This window comes from Schistocerca americana, chromosome 10 (genome assembly GCF_021461395.2).
Source record: "Schistocerca americana isolate TAMUIC-IGC-003095 chromosome 10, iqSchAmer2.1, whole genome shotgun sequence".
Classification (NCBI taxonomy): Eukaryota; Metazoa; Arthropoda; class Insecta; order Orthoptera; family Acrididae; genus Schistocerca; species Schistocerca americana.
The window spans coordinates 167,453,072-167,467,409 of record NC_060128.1 but is presented as its reverse complement, the minus strand read 5'-3'; the positions used below and the strand labels follow the sequence as shown (position 1 = coordinate 167,467,409).

General features: G+C 43.2%; 1 protein-coding gene across 1 annotated transcript in view; it reads left to right on the top strand.

Moving 5' to 3' along the window:
- Positions 1–14,338, top strand: part of LOC124552338 (synaptic vesicle glycoprotein 2A-like) — a 122,585-nt gene that overhangs the window by 57,584 nt on the left and 50,663 nt on the right. Inside the window, exons 5-6 of the mRNA XM_047126608.1 lie at positions 3,427–3,548; positions 10,452–10,693. Coding sequence (XP_046982564.1) covers positions 3,427–3,548; positions 10,452–10,693 — 364 coding nt within the window. The remainder of the gene's footprint in view (positions 1–3,426; positions 3,549–10,451; positions 10,694–14,338) is intronic.

The following is a 14,338-nucleotide window of genomic DNA, read 5'->3' as shown; positions in this document are numbered from 1 at the left end:
GTGAGCACAAAAGACAGAATATGGATCCTTTTAAACCGGCAATATATTCTTTAACACACATAGGGACCAATAATTTAGCAAATGTGAATATGTAACTTTCAACAGTGATAGTTTTTAACTTTTACTGCACTGCGACACAAACTGACTTAATTATAAGACAATGACTCACCTTTTTGAATTTTTCAACAGGCTGCACTACGATCTTTACTATGCAAAACACTATGAGCCACAGTTATGAAAACACTTACTTTTGAAACTAACAGCAAATTGTTTTAATATCTCTTTTTACTATTTCATTACTTTAAAATGAATTATTCACTTTATGCTTTTTGAAAGCTTACAAACATTGAAATAAGCAGTTTCAATTGCAAAAATATCTTCAGCAGACATCATTTACTATCCCACACACTTTTGCAACATTAACTTTAAATTTAATTACTTTGTTCTTACTATATTAAATGGGCATTATTTAGTTAACAACTGAGCTTTAAGATTTTCGCAACATGGACACTAGGTAAACAAATTTAGCATGGAAACGATCCTAAGTGGTTATGTGACGGGATAACTCAAGGTAAGATTTCAAAGTATAGTTTTTGGTTTACCTTATTATTTGTAACAAATAAAACATCCACATAAACTGATCCCTCACGTTACATTTCTACAACTCCTTATTTCCGTTGCAGTGATTACGCAATGTGGTGGCGAGTACGACCTGGCAGGTGGATCAGCAGTTGATAATCATAAAATTCTGTCACTTCCTGGTGGCGATGACAGATACCAGCTCCAAAACAGAGCTAGCTATTAATCAATCCATCCGAGGCGATGGCACATTGGGAAAAGGCACACAAAGCCTCTCCGGCACCAGTACAATCCACTGTTGTTACATGTGCTGTTGGCGGTTCAGTAGCTCGTGTCCGACTTACTCTTTGTCCCACCTCTTCCTTCATGCCAACCACATTTTGCGCGCGCTGCAAGATTCCGTTCCGAGGGGAACCACAACACCTTTTATACATATAAAGATTAAGAACCCCAAGTGAAGATCAGCAATTACAAATGGTTCAAATGGCTCTGAGCACTATGGGACTTAACATATGAGGTCATCAGTCCCCTAGAACTTAGAACCACTTAAACCTAACTAAATTAAAGATATCACACACATCCATGCCCGAGGCAGGATTCGAACCTGCGACAGTAGCGCTCGCGCGGTTCCAGACTGAAGCGCCTAGAACCGCACGGCAACAACGGCCGGCCAGCAATTACTTAACAGCAACCAAACATATTAAATAAAACGGAACATTTGCACATATTGACATTCCTACAAAAAATTATTCACCTAAATTCCAAATATATTCAAGAAGTCTTGTCTCCGACCAAATGAGACAAAGTGTTTAACTAATAAAGAGAATACATTGCATAGCATTTTATCAGGTCATCAAAGTTTTTACAAAGAAAGAAGTAAACACTCTTATGATATCGATACAGTCAAATAATATTTACAACAATTTAACTACAGAATGCTAAGTAAAACAAAAAGGCGAAATAAATTAATAGATCACTAGAGCTCTGGTGTTACAATCTGAACAGACATCATTCCGATGTAGAAATATGTCACACGGTTTCTGCTTGGCGCTGCAAGTTTTTTTCCATCGGTGTAGTTCGTAAGCTGTCCAAGCGCACGAGAGCCCGAAACAGAACAAGATGATTCACCAGAATGTCTAAGGGATCCAAAGCCAAGTTGTCCTGTAACGCAGTAGTCCAGTACGCACCAGAGTCCACATGCGATGACAGATTACCTCGATGAGTCAGGCGGTGCCACTAGCCATTTGATGATCAGTAGTGCCGTTACACGGCTTTTTTTTCTCTCTTTCTTTATTGTTATTTCAATTCCTCACGAAGGGGTGGGCTGGCGGCAGATGAAAACGCAAACGCTGCACAAATTTAAAAGATTTCTCAAATACATAAAAATGATTCTAAATCCCCGTGGTGTGTGTGGCATATAGCATGCGTATGTGTGATTGTCTAACATTGTCTCTGTAATGGAAACGTCACACACGCAAATGATCAAAACGACCCTGCCACTGACAACCTAAACCTAGGGAGTTCAATAAAACGAGGTATCGTGTTGTGGCTTTACTTCAGTTTAGCAAATCAAACCAATTATTTCTACCAGGATGCTGCTAAAATGAATCACAATTTGTATGCTGTAAATGATTTCTCCTCAAAATTACTTCATTGATTTACTTCAAAGTTCTTTGCCGATTTACTTCAATTTTCTATATTCAGATGAAACTGTGAACAGAATTAATGAAAAATTAAATACCTAACAAACGAAAAATATCGTGGTAAATTGATTGTAATTTCTATTGCGAAAATAAATTACAGGGGCAATACCAGTCTCGGACATAGTACTGTGAGACGCCACTAGATCGCGGGACGAGCGAAAGATCGAGAATTTGACAGAAACATGATTGACGACTCTTATTTATTGATTACTTGCCGTTGTTACACATTCCACATACGCTAAAATATATGTTAGCCGCTTTTCACAGTGATTTTAATTATTAAAATCTACAGTGCCACTCAAATGCTAAGACGGGTCTTGGATACAGTACCAACAACACTCACTAGATGGCGGGCCGATCAAAAGATCGAGCAGAACACGAGATTCCCGAACTGTGAAGTAAATGGTTCAAACAGTTCGGGTCATGCTCGAACACAGCCCTACTTGAAACACTGAAAACGGATTCAAACAATAGGAGATGAATTTTCCAAAAATACAATGAAATAAGTTGATAAATCGGTGTGTCTTCTTTAAATAATTAGACATTTTTCACCTGAGATGACTAAATATGTATTTAAATTGAACGAAATATTAAAAAAATACATAAAATATTTATTCATTAAGCACATGTACATATTTTTAGAGTCAAAATATGTCTTGCAGAAATTTAAGCGACTGATATGATAAAAGTATGTATTTTACCGTCAGATTTTAGCTACATTTTGCATTATAGGAATGTTTCATAGTTTGCAGTTTAAAACTAATAAAAGCATATTGTATGACATAATTGTTATCAGTAATCAATTTTTTGAAATTTTTGAATATTTCCAAAAGTCAGAACCAGAAACCTATAACGTGATTTTTATGAATGGTGCAGGTGAAGACACGTTCATTCGTCACATTCTGTGGACACCCCGTGATCAAATTGCCCTTCGATTTAAAGCGATTGCAGTTTCCCATGCGGCTTGCATTCGCTATAAAGCATCAACAATGCGCACGGCCAATAATTTTGTGTGTCAGATATTAAAAACCCTGGGCAAAGCTGGACACTGCAGCTAGTTTAAAACAAAGTTATCTTCGTCGCTGAAGGAGAACGTTATACACACTTTCATCTGGGTGTTTCAGTTTCTGTGTTTCATCTTCAGGATCTGCGGACCCTCTGCCGTGACGTACGCCTACCTGGGGGAGTTCCACTCGGACAAGACGCGCACCCAGGCCATCGTCTACGTCTGCATCTTCCTCTCCATGGCGCTCCTCGTGGAACCAGGTGAGTTGCAGGTTCTGTCTAATGATAGGCCGCGTTACGATTCATTACTCCAGAGGAATACACGAAGTAAGTCACTATCAAAACGTGTTGTATAAACACTACATTTTCACACAACACCGATGGAGGGCATCAATATTAATTGATTCACTCATTTTAACTATGTTCATTATGCTCACAGGCCAGTTCCGAGAAAATTTTTTAAATCGTAACTGTTGGTCTCAGGCAGCTTAACTTAGTGGGCCCAAGTTGCGAGGAGCGTAGGCAACTTTGAAGATTAATGCAACACATTTTTTTCTCGGTCAGTGTCGGTTGAAAAAACGCTAAATTTGTTGTGAGACGTCGTGGAATGTTCCTGCTTCCCGTATAGTTTCATGAAGTTCCAGTAGGTGGTGGAGCTATACATAGCCTTCAAAATGGCGTCCGTAACGGAGGTGCGTTCCAGGCAGAGAGCTATAAGTGAGTTTCTTTTGGCGGAAAACCAAAACATCGCAGATATTCATAGGCGCATGCTGGATGTCGACGGGGACCTGGCAGTGAACAAAAGCACGGTGAGTCGTTAGCCAAGGCGTCTGTCATCACCACTACAACGTCGCACGAACCTGTCCGATCTGCCGTGTGCCAGCCTGTCGCACATAGCTTTGACTGCTGTAATGCTGGAACGTGCGGACACTCTCACTCAAGGTGATGGACGGATCACAATCAGACAGCTCGCTGCTCAACGGGACGTCTCTGCTGGTAGTGCTGGCACACTCGTCCACAAGTTGGGGAACTCAAAAGTTTACGCATGGACTCGCGACTTCCGACTTCAATTTCTCAGTCCAATGAGAGATGCACTCCGCAATACATGGTCGATGGGAATGTTACGGCTCCAATATCGACCAGTGGAGTGGCACCATGCAGGTATACAGGCGCGCACATACAGGTGGCATAAGGCCGTCGCACTGAACGGAGATTATGTGAAAAATAGGGTTTGTTGTCAAAAGAGTGGGGAATAAAATGGTTTGTTGGAATCCTGAATAAAGCCAACTGCTCCCAGAAAAAATGTGTGGCGTAACTTGTTGAACGCCCCTCGACAATACCTAAGCAGTCTGTTCCAGACACAGGTGTGTAGTGAAGCAAGTCTTCTGGTCCCATTTGTATACCTTAAAAGTTTTTTTCGGATTAAGCTGATACAATAGCTCCATATTTAGCTGTAATATACAACCGCTCCCTTGATAAAATATGGGCTCCTACAGACTGATTAACGTGCACTGCTGTCGTCAGTTCCTGATGCAGGATTTGATGTCCCAGTATGGCTATGGAGATGACTCTGAAGCCATGGGCAGCCCTGTTGTCATGGATACTGTGCACTCATAATGTCTCTTTATGTTTCAGCACTTGTTCCATTTTGCCCGGGTTATGATTCTGTAGCTGTGGACAATCCCCTTACTGCGGATCACCATGTGCTCCTAGCGCCTCTTCCTGATTCATAACCTGTTATTCCAGGTTTGGCCTTGGCAGTGAATTCGCAGTTATCGTCAGCACTGTTGCTATGGATCACTGCTCACTTCTTGCACCTCTTGATAATCCAGGACATAAAAAATGACTTCATTCTGGAAATAATCCTTTAGCCTTTCGCTAAGCTATTTCTGCACGATAACTTTCCTTCCAGGAGCGTTAGTCCTCGAAGGGTATGCACGAAAACTTATGTGAAGTTCCAAAAATAGGAGGGATGCGTTGGAGGAAGTAAAGCTGTGAAGGGCTTCCATTAGCCTACGTCTACATGCATACAGTTCAAACCGCTGTGAAGCACATAACAGAGGGAACTTTCATGTATAGAGTGTGAGAAGAATGTTTAAATGCATCTGTGCGTGCTGCAATATAATTTAATTCTTTCCTCACAATCCCTATGAGGGCTTTACATATGGGGTTGTAGCATACTCCTAGATTCACAATTTAAAGCTTGTTCTGAAATTTTATAAATCTTATTTACGCCAGTGACTGTAACACTTTCTTTATTTCCCGACTGCAATTTCGGCCTTAGGCCATTATCAAGTGAATATGTTATGGCTATTAGGCCATCTCAATCTAAAACGAGCTGACATAACATCTTCACTTGATAATGGCCTAAGGCCGATATTGCAATCGTGAAATAAAGAAAGTGTTACAGTCACTGGCGTAAATATTATGTTTTTTATAAAATTCTACATGACTGTGGATCCCAGGTATAAAAAGTTATTTACTTGTTCTGGAGCTCTGAAAGTAAGCTTTCTCAGGATAGTTCATGTCTATCTTAAAGTGTCTGCCACTCTAGTTTTTTCGCGGTCCGTAACACTCCCCTATGTGCCAAATAAACCTGTCGCCATTCATGCTGCCCTTCTCTATAACCGTTCAATATCCTCGTACTGATACTATACTCATGAGCAATATCTACAATAGGTCGGTCGAGTTGTTCGTAAGCAGTCTCCTTTGTAGACCGATTATATTTCCCTAATATTCTACCACTAAACCCAAGTCTACAACCTGCTTTACCCGCTACTTAGCCTATGCTATGGTTTCATTTCAAATCCTTCCCAGATGTTACACCATCGTAATTGTACATGTTGACCAGTTCCAGCTGTGATTCGTTGAAACTATAGAGAGAGAATACTAAATCTTTTTAGACTTTTGAAGTGCACAGTTTTACATTTCTGAACATTTTAGGCAAGTTGCCATTCTTTGCATCACTTTGAAATCTTATTTCGATCCGATTGTATTCTTGTGCAGCTTTTCTCAGACATTACCTCACAATAAATAACGGCGCTATCTACTAAAAGTCTGAATTTGCTATTAATGATACCTACCAGTTCATTAACATAGAACATGAACAGTAATGCTTGCAACGCACTTGCCTGGCACACACACAGAGTTACTTCTACATCTGTCAGTGGCTGGATACCTCCATCACTATAGGATTTCCCTCTGAGAGGTGGAAATTTAGGTCAAAGTCCTGGTCGAGTGCACGGTTTTAAGCTAGCGCTAAGTTTCAACTTCCAGGCTATGTGTTCCAGTCTTGGACTGTGGGGCTATTCCACAGCCATGAGCAACCTAGCTGCTGTGAATCCCTGTATACTCATGGCGTCGCTTCCTGATCCAGGACGTAGCGTTGTAGGATTGGCTTGGAAGTTGTGAAACAACTCAGTTCACTTAAGAAAGCCAAGTCTTCCAGTCCAGATGGTATACCTACAAGGTTCCTCTCAGAGTGTGCAGAAACAATAGTGCCTTTCTTAGCCATCATATACAACCACTCACTTGACGAAAGGTCTGTTCCTAAAGACTGGAAAGTAGAACAGGTCACACGAATATTCAAGAAGGGGAAATAGGAGTAACCCTTTGAATTACAGACCCGTATCACTGACCTCAATTTGCAGTAGGATTTTGGAGCATATACTGTACTCGAACATTATGAATCACCTTGAAAAAAATGACTTATTGATACATAACCAGCAGGGACTCAAAAAACTTTTTAGTGCAACATAGCTCTATTTCCATAAAGTAATGAGTGCTGTCGACAAGGGATCTCAGATCGATTCCATAATCCTAGATTTCCAGAAGGCTTTTGATACCGTTCCTCACAAGCTACTATTAATCAAATTGCATGCATATGGAGTATCGTCTCAGTTGTGTGGATTCGTGATTTCCTCTCAGAGAGGTCACAGTTTGTAGTGATGGACGGTAAAACATCGAGTAGAACAGAAGTAATGTCTGGCGTTCCGCAAGGTAGTGTCATAGGCCCTCTGCTACTCCTGATTTATATAAATGATCTAGGTGATAATCTGAGCAGCCCCCTTAACTTGTTTGCACATGACGCTGTAATTTACCGCCTAGTAAAATTATCAGACGATCAATTCCAATTTCAAGATGATCTAGAGAGAATTTCTGTATGGTGCGAAAAGTGGCAATTAGCACTAAACAAAGAAAAGTTCGAGGTCATCCACATGGGTACTAAAAGAAATCCGATACATTTTGGGTGTACGATAAATTGCACAAACCTAAGGGCTGTGAATTCGGCTAAATGCCTAGGAATTACAATTAGGAGCAACTTATATTGTAAAGACCACATAGATAATATTGTGGGGAGGGCGAAACAAAGACTGCGCTTTGTTGGCAGTCCCATTAAAGAGGCAGCATACATTACAGTTGTCCTTCCTCTGCTGGAATATTGCTGCGCGGTATGGGATCCTTACCAGGTAGGATTGACAGAGGACATCTAAACAGTGCAAAGAAGGGCAGCTCGTTTCGTGTTATCGCGCAATAGGCGTGAGAGTGTCACTGATATGATACGCGAGTTGGGGTGGCAGGCACTGAAACAAAGGCGGTCTTCTTGGCGGTGAGATCTATTCACGAAGTTTCAATCACCAACTTTCTCTTCCGATTGCGTAAATATTTTGTTGACACCCACGTACGTAGGGAGAAATGATCATCATAATAAAGTAAGAGAAATCAGAGCTTTAACGGAAAGATTTAGGTTTTCCTTTTTCCCACGCGCCATTCTAGAGTGGAATGGTACAGAAGTAGTATGAAAATGGTTCGATGAACCCTCTGCCAGGCACTTAAGTGTGAATTGCAGAGTAACCATGTAGATGTAGATGTAGATGATTCTGCACAGGTGGGCAGCTGTTCACGGTTTGGACTCAAGATCCAGGAATTAATGTTGTAGAACTGGATTTGGCGGTGGTTCCATAGCCGTGTGTAACCTCACAGCCATACGGCACTTCATGTTGATGATTTCTCTTGCAATACGGGAACCTGCTGTTCGAAAACATTTCCAACTTACAGCTGGACATAGTCAGCTACACCCCACGATGGTTCTACTGTGCCCCTGCCTCAAGTAAGCCACCAAAGACTGACGGAGACATCTTCCATTCCACAATATCGCAGATGATGGGAGAGATGCCATAAGTGCATGGTGATCCACAGTAGTGGGGCTGCCTTCATAAAGTGGAAGCGGCGCCAAGTCAATCACATCAAAATTATCCGAACACCCCCAAAAACATGTTTTTTTTAATTAGATGCATCGCGCTGCCACCTACTGCCAGGTACTCCATATCAGCTGCCTCAGTAGTCATTAGACATCGTGACAGAGCAGAATGGTGCGCTCCGCGGAACTCACGGACTTGGAACGTGATCAGGTGATTGGGTGTCACTTGTGTCATACGTCTGTACGCGAGATTTCCACACTCCTAAACATCCCTAGGTCCACTGTTTCCGATGTAATAGTGAAGTGGAAAAGTGAAGGGACACGTACAGCACAAAAGCGTATAGGCCGACCTCGTCTGTTGACTAACAGAGACTTCCGACAGTTGAAGAGGGTCGTAATGTGTAATATGCAGACATCTATCAAGACCATCACACACGAATTCCAAACTGTATCAGGGTCCACTGCAAGTACTATGACATTTAGGCAGGAGGTAAGAAAACTTGGATTTCATGGTGGAGCAGCTGCTCATAAGCCACACATAGCAGTAAGTGTCAAACGACGCCTAGGTTGGTGGAAGGATCGTGAACATAGGATGATTGAACAGTGGAAAAACGTTGTGTGGAGTGACGAATCACGATACACAATGTGGCGATCCGATGGCAGGGTGTGGTTATTGTGAATGCCCAGTGAACGTCATCTGCCAACACGTGTAGTGCCAACAGTAAAATTCGGAGTTGGTGGTGTTATGGTGTGGTCGTGTTTTTCATGGAGGGGGCTGCATCCCTTGTTGTTTTGCGTGGCACTATCACAGCAGAAGCCTACATTGATGCTTTAAGCACCTTCTTGCTTCCCACTGGCGACTGCATCTTTAACACCATCAAACACCCGTTCATAATTCACGGCCTGTGGCACTGGTTACATGACAATAACATCCCTGTAATGGACGGGCCTGCACAGAATCTGACCTGAATCCTATAGAAAACCTTTGGGATGTTTTGGAACGCCGACTTTGTGCCAGACCTCACCGACCGACATCGATACCTGTCCTCAGTGCAGCACTGCATGAAGAATGGGCTGCCATTCCCCAAGAAACCTTCAGCACCCGATTGAACATATGCCTGCGAGAGTGAAAGCTGTCATCAAGGCTAAGGGTGGGCCAACACCATATTGAATTCCAGCGTTAAAACTGCAACTCCCAGTACCAATTTATGATCCAGTACTTGGCGTTTCAGGACTGGCTTGGGTGTTGATTCTGCAAAACATAGGATCATCAACTACTGTGAGTCACCATCTGCTTCTGGGTCTCTTCCTGATCCAGAGCTCAGTGTTTCAGGACTGGTTTGGTCGGTGTATCTGGAACTCTTGGCACCTCTTACTGATCCAGAATTTGACGTTTCAGAACTGGCTTGTGCAGTGATTCTGCAGAACGGCAGCCCAACTTCTGTGAATTACTGTCTGCTCCTGGGGCTTCTTCCCGGTATATCGAGATTGCATTGATTGGTAATCACACATCTCCTGGCACCTTTTCCCAGTCCAGGGCTTGACATTTCAGGACTGGCTTGGAGGGTTATTCTGCACAACATGGACGTCTCAACTGCCATGAATCGCCCTCACACCTGAGGGCTGTTTCTGATCCAGGACTGGCTTCATGAGCGTATCAGTCGCTCATGTCTCCATTTACTAATCAAGACTTGACTTTTCAGGACTGGCTTGGATGGTGATTCAGCAGAACATGGACAGCCCAGCTGCTGTGAATCACTATCTACTCTTCTGGTCTCTTTCTGATCCAAGGCTATTTCATCAATGGCTTGGTGTCTGTATCTCCAGCTCCTGGCACCTGTACCTGATACACTGTGTGCTCATGTCGCCTCTTCCTGGTCCAGAGCTGAGTGTTGAAGGATTGGCTTGGTCAGTGTGTTTGCAAATCCCAGAACCTCTTCCTGATCCAGTACTCGACGTTTCAGGACTGGCCTGGGCGGTGATTCCTCAGCCCTGGGCTGCCCCGCTGCCTTGGATCACGATGCGGTCCTGGAGGGTTTTCCTGATCCTGGGCGCTGTTCCCAGCGCCGCCACCTTCCTGGGGCTGTGGCTGCTGCTGCCGGAAAGCCCCAAGTTCCTGCTCGCTGTCGGCAGGCACGACGAAGCGCTCGACGTCCTGCGCAAGATGTTCGCCACCAACAGCGGCCTCCCACCGGAGAAGTACCCAGTGAGCCAAACTAAAAGCACCTTCCTTGCTTCAGCATTACTTGGCGTCCTCAGGAGCCAAGCGTTTCAACACGGGTCTGCACTTTCTAGACACCTAACTGTTGCACAGCTTGTTTCTCAGGATTCCATACCTCAAATGGAAAAATTATAGCATCGTTGTTTTCCGCATGTCTGCCTGCCTGTCTGCCCGCCTGTCGTCTGTCTGCCCAACTGTTCAGAATCCTTTTTCTCAGGCATTCAGGTTGAAATTTATGGTCGCGCGGGATTAGCCGAGCGGTCTCAGGCGCTGTAGTCCTCGACTGTGCGACTGGTCCCGGCGGAGGTTCGAGTCCTCCCTCGGGCATTGAAGCATCCCCAACTCTCTTGTGGTTCCCTTTTTAGGTACTCCACGTCGACGTCTGCTCATAGATACGTATCGTCGATAGGTTTTCCAGCTTTACTTCCCGACGTGACAGCGACGACTCTCCGATGAGGTGCGGGCCTTGTGTTTTGCTATTACTGCGAGTCTTGTAAATATCGCTTTTATTTAATAATTTGTCCGGCTAAAACTCTCCCCTTTCATGATTAAGACAGCCTGCGCCACTTTTCGGAGGGAGTGGGGGCGTCAAAGAGTCACAAAAGTTCATATTAAGCAGTCCATAAAACACGTAAACGTCCACTTCAGTTAGAGTGTTAGTTAATGCCTACGCTTTCCGCTAGGTGGTGTTGACTTACTGCTGAATAGCTTTGGTTTCGAAAAACCTCCACTGATTAGTACTAGGTAAATGAAATAAGTACAACACACTTGCATTTCACTTTCACTCTGTATTCAAGGATTAAGATGGTGATGGATGGTGGTCTATTTAAAACGTTCCTAGCCTGGAGGAATCTAAATAGTCCGCAAATGCCGATATGCATGCGCTCTAAGTCCAGATCCGCAACTAACGGCACACGACACTTTCAAAAGTCCACACGTTAATATCTGAATACAGGCACCTCTGAATTCACTCGCATCAGCAGATAATTTGAGTTTCTGCCGTCTGTATGTCCGTAAAGTTCCAATTTAGCACTAAAGTCCTAAAATCCCCTTAATACTCCGTTGCTACCAACAGTCAGAGATCGTACACTGCATCACTTTTAATCTCCGTAACATTCTAACAGTTTATCGTGAATCTTAACACAATAAAGTCCAATCTAATTATTGTCTCCTGACTGACACGGGTTCCCCGCCCTTTAACGAAACAATCAAGAAAAAAAAGGCCGCAATAATGACTATCAGGCCTTTTTATCGGTTTTTCATCACAAGAGTTTAACATCACTGCCTTCTCCATGACGGAGCTTCCGTGGATTAAACTACTTGCTGATATACTATAATTTTGATCTGCAATTTCCGAACTCTGTTTCTACACTATTTTCCCCTCTAAAAATTCTATTCTTAATTTTAAATTATTCTTTCTATAGCTTTTATCACTGCAAACTGAACGGGGTGTTACAGCATGGATGTGTGTGTTTGTCCTTAGGATAATTTCGGTTAAGTAGTGTGTAAGCTTAGGGACTAATGACCTCAGCAGTTAAGTCCCATAAGATTTCACACAGATTTTATTTATGCCACATACTAAGGTCTACGGTTCCTAGGTGGGGTAAAAAATTTATACTTCCAAGTCAATCCAGTCAACAGATACGGCCATTTATGTCGCATATTTTGATATTCGCAAATACATTCATTGAAACGTTCAGCTAGAGTCATGAAATTTGGGAAGATGCAAGGTTTCACTGTATAAGTACAGGAAAAACTTCTAAAATTGCTAAATTGTAATTATAAGCATATAAAATTTCTACTCTTTTAAGATCCAAGTCGTAAGCCGGACGCTTTCGATGAACTACGAGCGATTAGCAAAGTATCCGGAAAAAAGTATAAAGTAATGAATTTTATGTTAACCTTATGTTATGCGTATTTATTTGTTGTACAGGGTGACCCAAAAGTTCGATAACAAAATGGTTCAAATGGCTCTGAGCACTATGGGACTTAACATCTGAGGTCATCAGTCCCCTAGAACTTAGAACTACTTACACCTAACTAACCTAAGGACATCACACACATCCATGCCCGAGGCAGGATTCGAACCTGCGACCGTAGCGGTCGCGCGGTTCCAGACTGAAGCGTCTAAAACCGCTCGGCCACACCGGCCGGCTGGTTCGATAACATTTGAAAAGGCATTAATTCACGTAATAACGCAGGTAGAGAGACAAAACTTGACAATCATTTCTGAAATACCGTCGGGTTTTAATGAAACCGAAAAACGAGTGCAAAAGCTGGCCAACAGATGGCGCTGGACAGCAACATGACAATGACGCAGCATGAGAATAGTGCATAGAGTGAGCTGCAATGGGAGGGGGGATTGAGAGGCGGCAGCAATCGCGGCATGTTCACTTTACATCTACATCTACAACTTCATAGATACTCCGCAATCCAGAGTACAGTGCATGGCGGAGGGTACCATGTACCACAACATGTAGTTTCCTTTTCTCTTCCACTCGCAAATGGAGCGAGAGAAAAACGACTGTCTGTACGGCTCCGTATGAGGACCGATTTATTGTATATTATCTTGGTGGCCCTTACCCGCAACGTATATTGACGGCAGTGCAATCGTTCTGCAGTCAGCTACAAATGCAGTGCTCCAAACTGTCTCTATAGTGTATCTCGAAAAGAACGTCGCCTCCCCTACAGGGTTTCCCATTTGAGTTCCCGAAGCATCTCCATAACACTTACGTTTTGTTCGAACCTACCCGCAATAAATCTAGCACCCCACTTCTAAATTGCTTCGAAGTCTTCCTTCAATATGCCTTGGTACGGGTCCCAAACACTGGAGCAGTACTCAAGAATAGGTTGCGACAGCGTCCTATATGCGGTATAACCGAAGTCGATCGTTCGCCGTCCCCTACCAAAGTTCTCACATCCTCGTTCCAGCAGTCCTGAGCCGCGCGACTGCTACACTCGCAGGTTCGAATCCTGCCTCGGGCATGGACGTGTGTGACGTCCTTAGGTTAGTTAGGTTTAAGTAGTTCTAAGTTCTAGGTGACCTCAGATGTTAAGTCCCATAGTGCTCAAAGCCATTTGAACATGCTCGTTCCATCTGATATCGCTTTGCAACGTTACGCATAGATATTTAAACGACTTGACTGTATCAAGCAGGACGCTAGTAATCCTGTATCCGAACATGACAGATCTGATCTTCCTACTCATCCGCATTGTCTTACATTTTTCCACATTTAGGACTAGCTAGGGTCATTCGTCACAGCAACTGGAAACTTTGTCTAAGTTGTCTTCTGTTTTCCTAAAGTCAGTCACCTTTGACACCTTATCGTTACCACGGCATCATCAACAAACAAATGCAGACTGCTGCTCACCCTGTCTGCCAGATCAATTATGTATATAGAACAACAGCGGTCCTATCACACTTCCCTGGGGCACACCTGACGGTACCCTTGTCTCTGATGAACACTCGCCGTGGAGGACAACATACTTGGTTCTATTATTTGAGAAGTCTTGAGCCGCTCGCATGTCTGTGAACGTATTCCATATGCTCGTACCTTTGTTGACAGTTTGCAATAGACCACTTTGTCAAAAGCTTTCCGAAAATCTAGAAATTTTGAATCTACCTGTTGC